At 30.9% G+C, this 18,531-nt stretch overlaps 1 protein-coding gene across 1 annotated transcript; it reads right to left on the reverse strand.

Moving 5' to 3' along the window:
• Positions 1-1,579: 1,579 nt before the first annotated feature.
• Positions 1,580-17,056, reverse strand: LOC145944555 (cadherin-23-like). Its single transcript, XM_083052951.1, has 25 exons — positions 16,362-17,056; positions 12,297-12,575; positions 11,649-11,800; positions 10,486-10,866; positions 9,864-9,993; positions 9,129-9,496; positions 8,828-8,966; positions 8,374-8,629; positions 7,842-8,116; positions 7,410-7,735; positions 6,947-7,258; positions 6,603-6,876; positions 6,197-6,497; positions 5,790-5,985; positions 5,432-5,589; positions 5,112-5,293; positions 4,716-4,939; positions 4,438-4,626; positions 4,015-4,308; positions 3,666-3,905; positions 3,295-3,480; positions 2,943-3,079; positions 2,423-2,814; positions 1,919-2,183; positions 1,580-1,815 (listed from the first exon to the last, which is right to left on the reverse strand). Exons 2-25 carry the CDS (start codon positions 12,496-12,498, stop codon positions 1,704-1,706), a joined length of 5,691 nt encoding a protein of 1,896 aa, XP_082909077.1. The 5' UTR covers positions 12,499-12,575; positions 16,362-17,056; the 3' UTR covers positions 1,580-1,703.
• Between the last annotated feature and the right edge of the window lie 1,475 nt (positions 17,057-18,531).

Raw genomic sequence — 18,531 nt, forward strand, 5'->3', positions numbered from 1 at the left:
GGTATACTTAGCTACCTGTAACTAAAAACGTGTGGAGAACCAATACTCTTTACAATTTTTCAACTCATAGATAAAGTAATCATGGATGGTCCTTTGTCAGTAAATGATGACTATTTTTCTTATTTCGATATAATTGTATAAAAATATAGATAAATTTTTCCAAGCCTGTAAAAGTATAAAATATTATTGCGCAATCTGTGATTGTTATGAAATTAAAAATTAAAAGATTTTTTTAACAAAAATAATAGAGTTCACGAATAATTTTATACGAAGATTTCTTATTAAATATATGATAAAGTATATAGGATTTTTTATTACTTTCTAGAACTTAATTTTCTTAAGCTTTTTAAACAATGAATTAGTCCTCTATTGTGCATTACATCTTTCAACCATTTGACGAAATATTATATAAAATATTTATGAATTTATTATATAAATTTTATGTCTATATAAAAAAATCTGTTTTTAGTTTAAGTTATAAAAGAGTAATGTGCACCTTTGATGATTCAGTTCCTTGATAAGTCAGATAGTAGTATTTAATTGCGACCCTTTAATACAGAGAATTTCTTAACACAGGTTCGCGTGTTTACTGAATACTGAATAAATGATAAACATCACAAACCTAATTTCTGAGGGTCACAGTTGTGAACTTTAAATGATTTTAATGATAATGATGAAATTTAAGATATATACATACAGAACAGTACTAAGTATACTTAAAACTTTCTAATTACTATAAATGCTCAAATCATAATTTATAATATATTCATTATTATTGTTTTGTTAAAAAATTGTTATTAAGAAACAGGACAAATTTTGATTAAACATATATGTATAATTATGGAGTTTTCGCGTATGCATCATAAGAATTTAAGAAACATTTTTAATTTTTTTGTACCTTTAAAAATATTATTGCCGAGGAAGAATAATTTTTGTTATTACCGAATATACGCCATAATTGAGGATATATATGGAAAGTATAAGAGACGCTATAACGCCCCCTCTCGAAAGTTTGCAACTCTGAGGTCGACCACTGACCGGTCAGTTATATAGCCACCTTGGATTAGCATGAGGTTGCACGCAATCTCGACGTTCAGGAAGACGATAAGAGAATAGGTAACCGTTTCCTCGACTACCTAACTTTTCAACCCGTGACCTGCTACGTATAACACAACCTCAATCATTGTTGTGAGTCGCTCTTTTTTTTGTCGTATATGTGTGCTATATTATCAGATGCCACAAATATTATACGCGCGCGATTAACTCTGTACTTATCTCTCCGTGCAATTTTATCTCTTTCTAAACAGAAAAGATTCTTAACTAGGAGAAATTTGAATAATATGGAGAATTTATTGAAAAAAATTATTTACTTGTTTATAAAAAATACAAAGATGTACAAAAAATTTATTGTACAATAGATCGTTGTGCAGATACTTTGTCTCGCTGTGGAGTTTAACATTAACATATTATAAATTAAATATTTATCAAAAGTCAGCATTCATTTGATAAAATATCTCTTGCATATTATACAATATATGAATTAAATATTTATTATACTAAAGTCGCTTACGCAAGTACAATAAATAATTTACGAATACGTTATATCTAAAGTTACGATAGCCAATGAGAAATTATTTATGCTGGTTTATGCATTATTTACAAAATAATTTTGTATTTTATTCTTCATAATCAAAATCGATTTTCTATAATTCGGTTGTTTCGATTTTTTTCCCCAAAGGATTCACAATTACATTGTGTCCTGTGTAAATCGATGAATTTCTGCTAAATTCATTTTGGATATCGGTACTTTCAGCACTGTAATAATAAAGTAAAATATATTTTCAATTCATCGATATTATATTGGTTTTAATTAATGATTATAAGTAGTAACATAAAGGAAGAATGATTTTATACCTACCTAGAAATAGTTGAAACTCTTGGCTCTATATAATATGGTTTATCTTCGGCTCTTTGGTTCGTATTAGCTTCATTCATCATCTCTTCGTTATTAAGCGCGTTCTCGTCGAGAGAATCTCTTTCGGATGTATGGCTGAACGATTCGTCGTTCTTGAACCACTCGTTTTCGTAAGCGTGCATCCATATGGGATTTGATCCCTCCATACTATGTTTATTCGTATTCGGGACACGACCAGGATTTCGCATAAAATCCGAGTCCGATGTACCTTGAAAAGATATCGAAATAGACATATTTTAATAATATAATATCGCAATGAAAAAATTTAATTGTGCCAAAACTTTTTTCGAAATATATCAGGAACTAAACTTTTTAGGAAAAAGCCAGAATTCCACCAGTTATATCAAAATTCGGAAAGTGACATATGTATTAATTTCGCAGAGATTCCAACAAAAATGACATATAGGTATATAATTGATAGAAATAATTATTTGCATTTCAAATTACCGAAGGGTGATGCGTTCGCCGCTTTCAGTTGCCTTCGAAAAGACGCTCTTTGAGACAAGCATAGGGCGACGCACAGAATCAATAGAGCTCCTAGGAACAGGGTCAATGTGAGAAGCCAGAAAGTCGTTCCTGCTTGCTCGTACTGAACGATCGGTTGAGACTTTGCTGGCTGCGTGTCGAGGACATTGAACTCTTTGAATAAATTGTCAAGTTTCTCAATATTTCTGTCAACCAACTCGAGAATCTCGGATACCTCGAGGATCGAATTGTCTCGACGATTCACGAGGTGTAAATATAAATCTGTTTTTGTTCTATCTACGGAACCATCCTGATTTTCGTGTACTTTGTATTCGTCAACATTAATAATAGCGCTAGTGACATTACCTAGAATTCTGAAAATGTAAAATATATCTTTAAAAATTATTTAGATAATATTTCACAATTGCTTTTTTATTTATTTCTTAATAAAAATTATAATCTTTTTGCTTGATATAAAGAAAGCGGAATATATTATACTTACTCTCGGAATGTCTCGATTCGACTTCTCACTTCTGGCGGATGTTGACGAAGAACAAAACGAACGCGTTGATCCTCCCGTAATAAATAAATGAAAACCCTCGCAGTATCTTGTAAGCCATAGGTGTCATTAACGAGTATCTATATTTATATCATAAACAAATAGTATTTTATTAAATATGAGATAACTTATGTAATAAAATCCCCATATTTAGTGAGACATAATAAATAATAGAAAATATGCCGCGCGATATTTGTTTCTCGTAAAAATATAAATCGAAATTGCAAAATATAATTTCTCGAACTTAGATTTTGTTAGGATAAAGATGAAATATATTAGTAGGATATAAATATACCATGAAATCAAAGTAGCCTTTCATCCCACGTTGAGGATCGAAATTCAAGCTTACTGCTCCAGTATCTTTATTTACAAGAAAAGGTTGTAATTGCATATCTTCGAAGCCTTCAGTTAATGTCATGTGAATTTTTCCTACTTGATAATAACTGAGTACAGCATTGTCACTAACATCCAAATCAATTGCCTGCAATATATGTTCACATATTGACTGCACATTAAATATATTAGATATGTATTCTAAGATAAAATAATCTTAGATCTAAAATTTAAAGACTAATTTATATTAATTGATATTAAAATACGCAACACACAAATGAGGTAGTAGTTACATAAGTAGTGTACATAAAAATTGTATAATATAAAAATTACCTTTACGTGCATAAATTGCGTGCCAAAGTCAGCTTCGGTAGTGACACCACCCGTGAAAATTTTATTAATAAATTGCGGTGCATTGTCATTGATGTCGTCAACCTTTACGACGACTTGTAATAAGGTGTCATCAGCTTCATCGAATATCATTTCGTTATCCGGAACGGTTTCGCAATCTTCCGTCGCTTTAACAAGCAATATATGTTCTTTTTGTTGTTCTCTGTCCAGCATCTTGGCAGTCTAAATAATGAGAATTGCATTAAATATTTTTAAATTATTAAGAAATAAAAGGTATAAATTAAATTTTGGTTTAAATAATATAAATTATTATATTTAATAAGGTACTTACGCTAAGCTCGTGCTTATAGATATCTAAAACGAACAGTTTGTCTTCATTTCCGTAAACTATGAAGTAACAAACTTGCGTAGGAGGGTCATCTAAATCATCAACTTCGTCTCTGTCAATTGTTTCTGGAAGTAACACCATTTCCGATCCAGGAGGTTGTTCCTCCGTAAAGTTTACATTAAAAACGTTCGCTAAAAATTGTGGCTCAAAATCGTTGATATTACGCACGTAAATAATTAAATCGAGATCTGAGCTTAATGGCGTTGGAGTACCGAGATCGTATGCTTCGACTCGTATCTACATTAGAGACATATTTAATATTAATTTTAGACTTTATTCCGTCGCGAAAATTTAATAAAAATTAATCAATTAATCGATCCAAGATAAAATTTAATTCAAATCTTACATCTTTATATTTTTCCATACCTCGTACAATTTCTGAGTTTCTCTGTCGAGTGGAGACTTTAAAGATATTATACCACTTTTTTCGTCAATGTAAAAGGTTCTCCAATGTCCTGCAAGATCTTGCTTTAAACGATAATGTACATCGCCGTTTAATCCCGTATCAGCATCTTTCGCCTCGATTTCAATAATCGAACTTCCTACTGTTATATTCTAAAACGAAAATTTTACATTCAATCGTTAGTGTCTATTTCATGCGAATTAAAAATATAGCATTATGTAAATTGACCGGAAACACAAACCTCTGGAACTCGGATGGTGGTATTGTGTTGGGGACTGACGAACAAAGGAGGATTATCATTATAATCTGTAACGCAGATTTCCAAAATTTCATTATCTTTATTGGATGGTGTTCCCAGATCGTGTGCTTCAATATTTAATGTATAATTTCCGAATTTTCCTCTCAATGGCCGCGCAGCTTTTATCTTTGCAGTCCAATAATCAGTTTGTTCCAATATGAAAAAACCTGCTGAACAATATATCACATTAATATTATCCGGAATTGACGATATATGACATTTAAAAAAAATATATATAGCTTGTCTCAAAAAATTTATCAATTTTCTAGTATATGTTTGTATTAGTACTGATGTCGATAAAATGTTGAATTAAACATTATGCAAAATTTAATCACGCACCTTGTTCATTGCCAGAAATAATTCTAATTATGACGCGTCCATTTGGCGTTGTCGGATCATCAGCATCCTTCGCTTTTATGACATAAACTAAATCACGTAGGTCATGAAATTCTGATATTGAGATGCAACCTTGAGGTATATCCATCTTCGGAGCATTGTCATTTACATCAATGACTGTAACTCTAAAATAGTATACTTTGCTTTATAATGCTCTTTATAAATAACTTGTAAAATTAAATTTAAAAAAAATTATTTATTTATTACCACAAATCTATCCATAAAAAATTAAAAAATTATATTTTAAAATTTTGTAAACATACTGAATTTGTTTGAACGCATTTCGAGATTCCCCCGCAGTATAACCAAATTGATAATTATCCCAAGCCTCTATAACTAGAACATAATTATGTTTAGTCTCCCAATCCAGAACGTCAGCCACTGTCAATGAACCGGTTTCCGGATGGATAGCAAAAGTCCCCTATTAAAATAATAATTGATTATAATAATAAGCTATCTATTTATATATATTAAATCGATATAATTATATATTACATTGCATTTGCGTTTAAGTAAATAATAAAACTATTAACATTAACATGTAATTGAGACAGAAATGTACATATATTGTGTATTTGTAAGTAAATGCAAAGTGTTATTTTTATATCGTTTGTGATTTACCTGGGATGATATTCTATCTAAGAGATAAGTAATTTTTCCATAATCTCCGCTATCAGAATCTGCTGCTTGTATGACAGTGATTTCCGTACCAATTTTCGAATTTTCCATGACAGTTACACTACTGACATTCGATACGAAATACGGATTATTATCGTTCTCATCTAGTACTTGAACATACACTTCCGATAAACTTGACCTGTAAAATTTAATCAACATTTGTAGAAACACATAACGTTAACATGTTATTAATTATTCAGTATTTCAAATAATTATTTTCGAAATTATATACATATATAAATTATAATAAATTAAGACAATTATAATTTAGAGACCTTGCCAACAAATCCATTTATATCTTTTATCATTTAATAATCATAATTTTTTTAAATTGCATAAAATTTTCTTACCGAGGTGGAATTCCAGAATCTGTTGCTTTAACGGTTAAGTTTAACCATGAATACATTTCTCTATCAATTTTGTTAGCAACGACCATCTCTCCGGTTTCAGGATCTAGATGCACGAGATCAGTGATCTCTTTCGGTCCTTGCAAGGAATAGGTAATGCTGCGATTTTTGTCAGCATCATCCGCGACGATATTCGCGATATTAACTCCATTTTTACTGTTTTCGGTAACAGAGCGTCTATAAAAGGGTCTCCGGAATTTAGGATTATTGTCGTTCTCATCCTCGATAATTATATTCAGCATGGCTGCACAAACATTTTCACAATATTATTATTTTTACTTTTATATTATAAATATAAGAAGGCTTCACCTCTTTCTTTAAAAGTGTAAAATGTATTTTCAAAACTAACCGGATGCAGTTTGCAAGCCTCTTACTGCAGCCAAATCCTCAACTACAAGTCCTAGTCTAATAGTTTCGACCCTTTCCCTGTCTAACAATTTTACTATACGTAACAGGCCATCTAATGGATTTAATTCCAGCGCTGCTAAATAGTCATATTCCTGTATCTTGATTAAAGTGCCTTCCTCGTTTCGTGCCTCCGATGAATTTGGATCTACGCGATAACGTAAAATAGGAGCTGCATCCGGATCTTGCGCCATTATGCGATGAACGTACGCACCGACCTAATAATCATTAATTTATTCATTTATTGATATGCCTTTACAAATAGATGATGAATATCTGACAACGCACCTGAGTGTTTTCTCTGATAGTGACAGTTCCAGGATCAATAAAAACGGGCGGTTTATTATTAACATCTAAAATCGTAATGTTAACGAGAACCTCGGCCGTTCGTTGAACTTCCGTACCGCTGTCGATGGCGATAACATTCAAGTTGTACGTCGTTGTTTTCGGTGACGTCAGATCCGGATCTAAATTCGAGCCCGGTGCCACTCTAATCACGCCTGTTTCGGGACTAATAACAAATTTGTCTTCGGCACCACTTTGAATTCGATAAACTAGCTTATTATTGGGCGACGACAAATCTTTGTCCCAAGCCTTTACCTGTTCAAATATAATTCTTTATTTGATCTGTTTAATCGATAATTTTAATTAGTAATAATTTGTTTCTTTAATTTTCAATTTTTCGCATTTTTCTAAAATCTATATCTTTAATTTTGCCTTACAATACTACAATACTGTTAATCTTACATACTTGTATAACACTTGTACCACCCGGTAAATCCTCAGCAATACTTCTTTTATATAAACTCCTTTCGAAAACTGGCGCATTATCATTAACGTCTTTCAAATAAATAATGAGGGGCACGTCAGAAGTTAAACTCGGTGTGCCTGCATCTCTGGCTCTCACTATCAATTTCATTTGGCGTATAATCTTTTCTTTGTGTCCCTGATTGACGGGCAATGCTTCGTAATCCAAGGGTCGGAGGGGTGTCACAATGCCATGTTTCGGATCAATTGTAAAATTTCGAGAGAATTCACTCGATACCAATGCATAAGTTATCTTACTGTTTACTGTACCTGTATACGGATATATAAAGTGTAAAACATATTATGATTAATTAAAACACATATATTATTTGCTTTTTGTTTATTATATATAAATGCTATTATATATAAATCTAACCATTTAAATCGTTGTCGGATGCTTCGACAATCAGAGGTGACTCAAAATGATTCTCGTTCTCCAACAATACAGCTTCATATTTATTTTGCAAAAATATAGGCGCATTGTCATTAACATCGTCAACATTGACTATCAATTGCGCAGCGTTGCGATTTCCTTTTCCAAGATCATCTCGAGCTTCAACTGTAAGATAATGTCGAGCTACTAATTCACGATCAAAACTAGGCCCGGGATGTTTGACGGTTATTACGCCGGTGAGAGGATCCATTGCCAATCTATATATGATATGTGAAAATACATAAATAACTTAGCTATTGCGATTTCATCATTTTTGTTAATATCTCATTATCAGATATTAGTCTTTATGCAATTATATTGAGCTGCAAAAAGAATTTTTTTACTTTTTTTTTCACTGACTCATAGTAGATACACAAATGTGTATATGTCGAAAAATTATGATATAAAGTATGCAATTTTTAGATCATTTAGAGTTTTAATTTATTATCTCTTATATTAATATATTATCTCTTACACATGTGCAATGCTGCCACCTAAAGTTGTATATCGTATTCCATGTGTTCCAAAGTTACCGCTATCTTCATCTAAAGCTTGTACCCAAGCCACAGTAGTTCCCTTGGCACAATTTTCCGGTATTGAGACCTCATAGACGTTTTCCGTGAATTCGGGATAATTGTCATTTTGATCCTTTATGAAAACAGTAACTGGTACCGCGCTGTATTTCGGCGAAATCGGCAAGATTTCTTTTGCGACGAGTGTAAAGTTTACCACTGTAAAAAAAATCAATAAGTTTTACATTCTAAAATAAGATTTATAAATATAAATTGTTGGATTAATAATGCACATTAGGTTGTAAAATATTAATATATATAATTAATTAAAATTTTAATAATAATTTTACAATATTTATTTTGATGCAATAATGCATTTAGTTAGTTAAGAAAAAAAATATAAAACTGCGTTTTTACCTGATATCTTTTCAAAATCGAGTTTACTCGAATTCTTAACGCGTATTAAAAACGGTGCTTCATTAATCCCACGAAAAGGTGTCACATCAAATATTCCACCATCGCCTTCGATAAAAATTCGAAACGTGCCATTAGAACCCTAAAAAAATTCTGCATTAATGAAAAGCACTTTCATCGTTTAATAAAAAATATTACTTTTCAAAAAAATACATGATATTTTTAAAAGTAATAAATATTTTTTGTGTAAATGTTTATTGATTGAAAATATTTAAAAAATACGTCATAACAATTTTTAACTTACCAAGTCATGATCGAAAACTTCTGGTACAGCATCGCCAATAAAATTGACGGGCGTATTTTGTGGCGCGTTTTCGTTTATCTCAGCATGATATTGCTTACTTCGAAATGTTGGCGTTTCATCATTTACATCAGTAAGAATAATGGTCACTTCGGTACTAACTGAAGGCGGTGGATTAATTTTCGACACTTCTTTTACCGTGATTTCTAAGATAAAAGTGCCATCGCTATTCTCCTCGGCCTCTCTGTCCAATTGTGCTCTAGTAAACACGAGACCGGAAGTCGCATCAATATCAAACAGATATCTGGGTCCCTTTGTGATACTATACGTCACTTTGTTATTTATCCCCTTGTCACCGTCCACTGCACGAACTGCAATGAGATTTATCGTCAAATCATTAGAATCACAAAATTTTAGATACAGAATATCTTGTAATATATTTCTTATGAAATATATTATATATATTAATATTATTATTTGCGTTAGATTTCAAATTAATTGGCTGAAAACTGATAATTAAAGCGTCATTATTAATGCCTCATTTTAATTGAGCATCGTTAATTTAAGAAACTGAATCCTTATTCATATATTTTTATTCTGTTATCGCATTCAATTAAATCTTCTTTTTTAAAATTCATTAGAATTAAATTTTCTTAATTGGAAATAGTTTCAAAATTTTTCATTTCATAATATTAATATTTCGCATCTCTCGTCTTAATCATTGAATGCAATGCTGACCTTGTAAAACAGATGTACCAATCTTAACGTTTTCACTGATCCTTGCGACAGGCGTCATGGCTATGAATTCTGGCGGTTGATCCTCCACATCCTGTACCTTGATCAAAATCGCGGTCGTTCCTGTATTTACCTGAAATGATTAAATATTTACCTGAAATAATTAAGTATAAATAATTTCTATCTTACAGGAAGTTGCTGTAAGTAAATGGCTATAATAAATAACTGTAACGATGCCTATGTAGATAAGATGTAATCATCGTCTAGCATTGTTCATCCTTCACTGCGCTTGGTTTTACAGGAAAAAGTCGTTGAACTATCCGGTAACCGGTAATTATAGGGGTCATACGGGTTTTATCTATTAAATATCCGCGTGTATATGTATATATACAAAATAACACACACACTCAACATATCGTGTTTTACATATAATATTACTATAATTTTTAAAATTTTAAAAGCTTAATAACAAACGTATTCAACCGAATAATATATGCATATATGCATATAGGATTTTGAGTTATATCCTTAAGAATAAAATAAATTTAGTATCAAATTATCTTATCATAATACTTGTATGTCGAAACAAATAATAGAATAATTTATATAGTTATATAAAAAATACCTTTTCATTTATTGCGCGATCTACGGCCAAGATTCGCAGTTGATATAGATACTTTCGTTCATAATCCAAAGAACCAACCAAGCGAATAACACCTTTGCCATTAATAGTCGATATGCTGAAAATGTTGTTATCGCCATCCAATTCTTGAAGATAATATACTACTTGACCATGAGCACCTAAATCGGGATCAGTAGCTTCCACCATTGTTAAAACACTTGGGCGCGAATCCTCTCGAAGTGTTAATGAGGTTGGATGTGGTCGAAAAACTGGTACATTATCGTTTATATCTTCGACCAAAAGCAGCAGACTTTGCGTGATAAAGTTTCCGTCTCCCAATCTTCCATCCGTCAGCGTTAACACGAGGGCATACTCATCTTTTGTCTGATAGAGCACAAATTTACGCAAAATATAAAATTAAATTTCGGAATATTTATCGAGTATGGCATCATTATAAGAAAATGTAAAAGCTAAAGTATACGTATAAAATTTAAATCAAGTACGACCGATGTAGATTTTTTAAAAATTGTACCATCGCGCGTGAAATTATAGCTCAATTACTATAATTAGGTACTATCATCGACGATAGAAAGTTAATTTCAGATTCGCATTATTTCACGCGGGCACCGATGATGGCCACAAATGACAGCTTTACAAAGCGAATCCTTGTGAAGATGATCGGTCGCAAATTATGTTTGTCTCCGTCATAGATACTTAAATTTCTCTTTAACGATGTTGTCGGACTAGCAGTACTTACTACTTACTACCGACTTTTTATGATCCGCATATATAGAAAAAAGTTAAGGTGCGTTAATCGTTTCCGTGCGAAACAGGAATAATAGCATTGATACAACGTAAGAATTATTGCGGTATCTTTCTTCCTGCATTATTTCCACTTCCTTAGTCGTGTTGGTTAATCGAATTTCAACATCTCATTTGACAAAGTATATAATTTTCAATCATTATTGAGATGGGTAATTTTAAGGATCTAATTTTGGTTTCGCAATTCTTTTGATGTAATAACGTAATGTGATATGTAAAATTAACAAAAATATTTTATCGACTAAATGCGTGACAGATATCTAATCCATAATTTCAACCAATATGATTCTAGATCCTTTATACGTTAGAAATTAAATTACAATATATTAGATTTTAAAAATTACCTCTCTATCCAGCAATTTATTTAAGTAAATGTTGGCTTCAGTTAGGCCAATGTTCTCGACTCGAATCACATCACTACCAGGCTGATCTCGAACGCCGAAAATCAGGATATCACCATCTGTGTCGATGCCTCTGAGTCTGTAAATTAGGCTGCCTGCACAAAAAAATTTCTTTTATTCAAAAATTTTGAAAAAAATTTATTATTATCAAATAAATTAGGAAGAAAATATCTTAACGAAAATATCTAAATAATTATAATCTTTTCAAAGCATTAAAAATTAACATAACTTGTCTAATACATATCGAATAATAAAATAAAATAAATCGAATAAAAAATTTATGTAGAAGAAAACAAAAATTTAGTGAAAAAGTTAAGTGAAAAAGGATGATAAAAAAAATATTAATTTTTACGAGTTTTATTCAGGTAGTTGGAAACAAAGTGGCAACGATTCATACAATATTTGCATACAATTAGGAAATTTAGTTATAGACGCAGTTTTCATTAATCAAATAATCGTTATAATATCATGTTGATACCTTTCCTCTTAATTTTGCAAATTTTGCAAATCTAAGGAAAGAGTTTGTATAAGGATTTGAAAAAATTGGTTGAAAAGATGATATAGTTTAAAAAGAATGTTCATAATTTTTACCAATTGGCGTTTCAGGCCCTTCCTTCAATCTGAGAACGATTTCTGTTTGTCCATCTATGAGGAATCTAGGAGGATTGTTTCTAGCCGAACAATGCGTTAACAAATATCCGAATATAAAATATAACAATTCTATTTTAAAGCGGCTTCTTTTATAAGATCGTAATAGCCAGAAAGTTGATGCCGTTTGCTTATCCGTCGTCATCTTGGTCGAGCGAGACTTGTAATCGACATGATTTCCCTTGCACAGAATGTCCCACAATTAGATCAATCCTTGATGCTCTGAAATCAATGCATAAATGTGCAATTTATTAAAACAAAAAGTTTAAATAATTGAATAAGAATTATGTTAAATTGTTTTTAAATAAAAATGTCAAATAAAAGTGTGATATGTTATCGTTGATATATATATATATATATATATATATATATATATAATTAAATTAAAAATGACATAATTTCCAAGAATTATATTGCACATTTCTTGCATATTTATTGCATATCTTCATAAAGACTTCGACATACTTTATTTGCACGTACGTAGCCTATTTATTTGCTGCATTTAGTTTGATAAACCGATATTCACGCTGACTGGTTGCTTTCTCCTCGGTAAAACGTCGTCTTGATGCAATGTCAAGAGTATCTCGTCGCAAACGATCACGGAGATTAAACCGGAGTGAAAGCTTACCGGAAGAGACGATGTTTTCCCACAGCTCTTAAACTGCGATGTGTGACCGTATTATAATTAAAGAAATAATTTTCCCAACACACTAGAGATCTCCCTTATCTATTATGTAAGGTCCTCTTAAGATCTTACATTTGTAATAAGGTGATGATATAATATTGCATTCTCGGAAAGAAGAATGTTACGATTAAAAACAAATCAATTTTCGAAAAACGCTATTGCAAAGTTTAATCGAGTTTATAGAATTATTATCAATAAAAGATATTTAGCGAACCAAGCTTCAACGCGAATGAAAAAAAATATTTTTTAATTAATTTCAAGCGGATTTGATTTTGATCAAATTTTGATGCAAATTTTGAAATATTACATTTTTTAAATGTTAAATAAAATTATATAATTTTGAATATCAAAAATTTTAAAATTATACAACAAATGTGTATTTTATTTTTTAGTAAGAAAAAAGTGATTCTAAATTGTTTAGAAGATTTGTAAAGATATTTGATAATAATACGCGGAAGAATTGTTTGCACTGACTCATGTTCGTATGTATACATATGTAAAGAATCTCCTTTAAGTTTGACACTTAAGGAACACTGAGTGAGCACGCCGAACGGTGCTCTTCTTGCCAACAGAGTGTATCGGCCACGCTCTTGACTTTTAAGACTCTGCTAAATAACAGGCTAGTGCGAAGCTTCTCGATGTGCGGATACTCGTGTATTCAAATGTGTTACTCGTGTGTGCATGTGATGTACGTGCGCTATCTGATTTTGAGCTAATAAAGACTGTTGCTTTTACACAGGAAATTTCTTCGTATTCTGATGACTATTGATAAGAATTATACTGAGTAACAGTGAATTATTTTTATTTGCGATAATACGATTATCTGATTTCCAACAATTTTTATGTATATTTCTCAAAATAATTACGATATGTTAAAAACATCACATTATTACGGTTAGTTGTACATTATACGAAGATATTTTTTGGTTGTCAGTACTATTAATCACAATTAATGGTATATACTAGTTTGTCTAATCTTTTATCCATTTGAAAGTGTAATATTTGAATGCATACATGAAGATCGCGTGACTGAGATTTTCTTCAAAAACCTATTCCTTATAACAACTGCACTCACCTTCATATCGTGAAGTCCTTCATATCGAGAAGATTGATCAATAATATACGCTTTAAATAGGATAATTTTATTATTTAACTACCGTATCAATTTTTACTTTCAACACAAACTATTCGTACAGAGGTAGAACACTTAAGCCTTTACCACGCAAAAAGAGAAACACGTATGTACATACATGAAGGAAATTTTCTCTATGTCACGCTGGTTTGAATAGAGGGTCAGCAAAGTCGTATTTTCAATGGGGGCTGTACCAAAGTGTATGACGTCATTTCCTACACCTGCCATGCATGCTTCCGAATGATAACACCGTCCAGGATATTGACATACGCCCATAATACTGTCTGTTGCCCAGCCAACCCCATACAAAATTTGCTTGCGTGACGAGCTCCCCCACACCATGAATACATGGTGTAAAGGATCTTTTCGGTAGGTGTGGATATGCTGGCTGACATCGATATGTATTTCTTTTTCAAACAACACTCTAATATTGAGGTAGTGCAGGGAAAGAGAGTATTCAAAAGTTTTTTCAATATAGATCCCATAAGAAACTTTTACTTCTTTTTTCAACTTTATATTTAAATTTAATTGTAATTTTAAATTTTTAAAAAGTAATAATTGAAAAATATATATTATTTAATTTTGTATTATTTGATTTAATATTATCTGGATAAAGTAAAAATATTGATTTACGAAACACGCGTGACTTTGAAACTGTTAATGCGTGAATTTGTATAGCTGATAAAAATTCGCCAATTCCGGGATTCTTTATTACTCTGCGGTTACATCTGGCGTTACAACAGTAGACAGATGCTACTGCGAACGAAACATATGTAAGTAAAATGAATTTCCTTTTCACACTGTGACACAACGAAACATTACTCGTGGGAGTGAAATTAGCAGCGTCTTATTTCATTGTAAGAATAATCACGATATAATACAATGGTGTTGTATGATTATCTAAGAAGAAGAGATATGATTTCATAACACTATAAGAGGATACATAACTGAGTTAAAGCGCGATTGCATTCTTGCATCATAAACATTCCCTTTTAATAATTAATAATGTTGTCATAAAGAAATTTGGGTCAGTGGTAACAATCGGCGATCACTATCTAGTGATTAGCTGCTTCAACGTTCAATTTTGATTCCGTAATGAACGGAAGCTATAACATGTAAAGGTGAATTACACACAGGAAAGATGTATCAATTATATTTACAGCATAATATATGTACTATATATATATATATATATATATATATATATATATATATATATGTATATTGTATATATATACTATATATGTATTATATTATTCTTAACTCTCTCTTTTTCTCTTTATTTTTACTTGAAAGTTAGAAAATAAATTTTATGCTAGAAAATAAGTATCATTTTCATCTCAGCATAGATTTTATACGACGTAATTAAAATAAGGTAATTTTCAGTTCTTAAAAATCACATACAGAGCTTTACTTCTTACTGAAGTTTGTTGAAAATTGATTGTATAATAATAAGTGTATGAAACGTGTGCATTATATAGATCAGATCGCAAGGCCATTTATCGAGGATTGGCTAATATCGTTGATTCCGTGAATTAAACCTTCAGCAATGGTGTCAGATAAGCATTAATTGCACGTCAGATTCGTGAGATTCTACACCGGCATAATTCGTACCAGCATGTCGACTGTGTGATAGACGTACTGTCTGTCAATGTCACGTTTTAAAAGTTCTCCGAAACTTTTCAAAAAATTGTGCACGCCCCTCTACGGTCAATAAAATACGGCGATAAAAAGAACGATTAATTAAAATATAAAAATAGGTAGCCAGCACAGATTCTATATAAAATATAATTTTGCGTAATTGCGACAAATTTAGAGACATCTATTATTTTTGCGATAAGTATTTATTCTGCAATGCTATATGTATAATGTTTTCAAAAATATCTTATTGAATACTTTTGTATATTGATATTACTTTTTTCTAATCACAGCTATTCTAAAATCTCTACTTAAATCAATTATGTAAGTTAATTATGTACTTTGTTATATATTTTTATTTACAACGCGTCCGCAGCTTCATACATTTTTATTATTACAAGAAATATTAAAAGCTAAAAAAATCTGAACATTCAATATACAAAAATATTTCAAAATCTAATTATGACAGAACAAAGCTTGGATCAATTTTTATTATTACAAATTTATTATTACAAACGGAATTTGAAATATTTATTTAAAAGTGTGTACTCACCCAAATTTTCATGCATATATTATAATGACGGAAACAGAAATTCATTCAGTATGAAAATGAATGCCTTATTTCACACAGTCGTTTTACCGCAACACGTTGTTGGCGCTAATGTTAGCGTAATGACTACTACATATTTCACGAATTAGATTGAGTTAATCAATTCATTATCGTTAGAACTTTTTTACACTAAACTATCAATAAAATATTCAGAGTTATTGATTCTTGTTTTCACATATATTATATCGTTATTTCACTGCATAATGACGGAAATTGATATGATTTCACCATAATTTAATTACTTAAATGACTAACGAGAATCAAAATTATCTTCTAATAATGTATTAATCACCACATTTAAAGTATTTCGAGTTTAAAACGAGTTTTTAAAAAATTTCACGATTTAATTTAATGAATAAAATCTTTTTGAGATGATCCTTTTTACTTTGTAACAACACTTTTTGCACGTAACATTTATTGTTATTCTTGAATCTAATGCAGGTATAACAAGTTTATAAAGTAAAATTGAATTTCTTTTATTATGACGGAATTAAAGTATCGAGTCTATCGAATTTTCATGGAATCGTGTCATTGGCCGATCGGCCGCGAACGCGGCGCTCACCTGTCCGAGTGAGCTTACGATAGTAAACTGAAGGTTCGAACGAAGCCAGCGTGGTTCCCGTCGAGAGAGCGCACATCGTTGCCTGGCATTCGTTCTGTGGCGTGAGCACTGACCGTGCACAGAGAACACCACAAAACGTACGGTTGTTCCAAGTTAAATTCAGCCCATCGTGCTCTCCGAGGCGTGCACGAGGGGGATTTCCCCCTCGTCACAACCTCCGGTCACCTGTGCCATCTCACCGCTTCTGCAGGGGAAGATATATTTTGTAGAGGGACAATGGGGGCACACACCGTCTTTGTCTGTGTGCGAATCGTCGATCGTTGTGATGGGCAAGAAACGGTAGTGCGCGATTTTTAGCGTGATAATTTTCGATTAATAACCTTTGGATACAAATGTTGAAATTATGATAACATATTAAATTATTAATGCAATAAATTAACTTTAGAATGCACGGCTGCGTAATGAGTTTTAGAAAGTAAAATAATTAAAAATTTTAATTTAAAAATACGTACAAATATTATCTAGAAGCATACTTAAATTATAAATACATAAACTTACAAAGACATACACTTATTAAGAAATATAAAAAAGAAGAAGGGAAAAGAAAAAAAGGCACACATATCACAAAATGGTATATTGCAGGATATATAGAAGAAGTTTATGCATCTTAAGAGTAATAATATTATCTGAAAAAATTGATCCTATAAATGCGCGCATATCCTAAGATTAATAATATTTTGAAAAAAAATAATTAATATATATATAGAAAGGATAAGAAGAAGTAAGAACGTAAGCAAGGAAAGAATTGATTTTTACCATTATTGTTTGGTTTTATGCATTTTTTATAATAATTTTAGCCAATGGTATATACCTAAAATAATATCTAAAATAATATTTTGCTTTTGCATAATATATATGTATTTAAGTCATTATATTAAATATAAATTCTATGAATATACAAGGAAAATTGATTTTTGAATTAGCTTGTCTAGTATTAATATCATAAAGTCCTACATTATCTGCAAGAGATGCTATCAACAAATAGTATTGCATTCATTCACAGAAATAGTATTGCATTCATTCACAGAAATTTGTGACACAGGATCATTTTTAGATACAGAAAAATGTGATCTATTGGGCTTTAGGACGATGTCTTATACCTACTGCGAGTTAAGTTAGTTGAACCTGACTAGCCGGTCAAGTAATTTCTACTTTCAACATTGAATGTCAGATGTCACAAGTTGTTTTCTTATGACTTTAAATATTAAAATTACAATATATTATATTTTTTACACTTAAATATATTATTAAATAAAAATACAACAGATATATAAGTTTAAAAGAGAATGCAAATGTAAAAAAAGAAGTTAGCATTGAAGACATTCATAAGATATGGAAGATAATTTCTACTAATTAATAGATGAATTATGGGATCAAAGATAATATTATCTTCTTATCCTTAAAATAAAAAATAATACAAATATAGCATAAAATATACAATTTTTATTGTATAGAGAAATAGCATAAATTACAGGTTTACGATTAGTTTAT

Source organism: Prenolepis imparis, unplaced genomic scaffold (assembly GCF_030444845.1).
Source record: "Prenolepis imparis isolate NDT839.2.m4 unplaced genomic scaffold, iyPreImpa1.0 SCAF_13, whole genome shotgun sequence".
Classification (NCBI taxonomy): domain Eukaryota; kingdom Metazoa; phylum Arthropoda; class Insecta; order Hymenoptera; family Formicidae; genus Prenolepis; species Prenolepis imparis.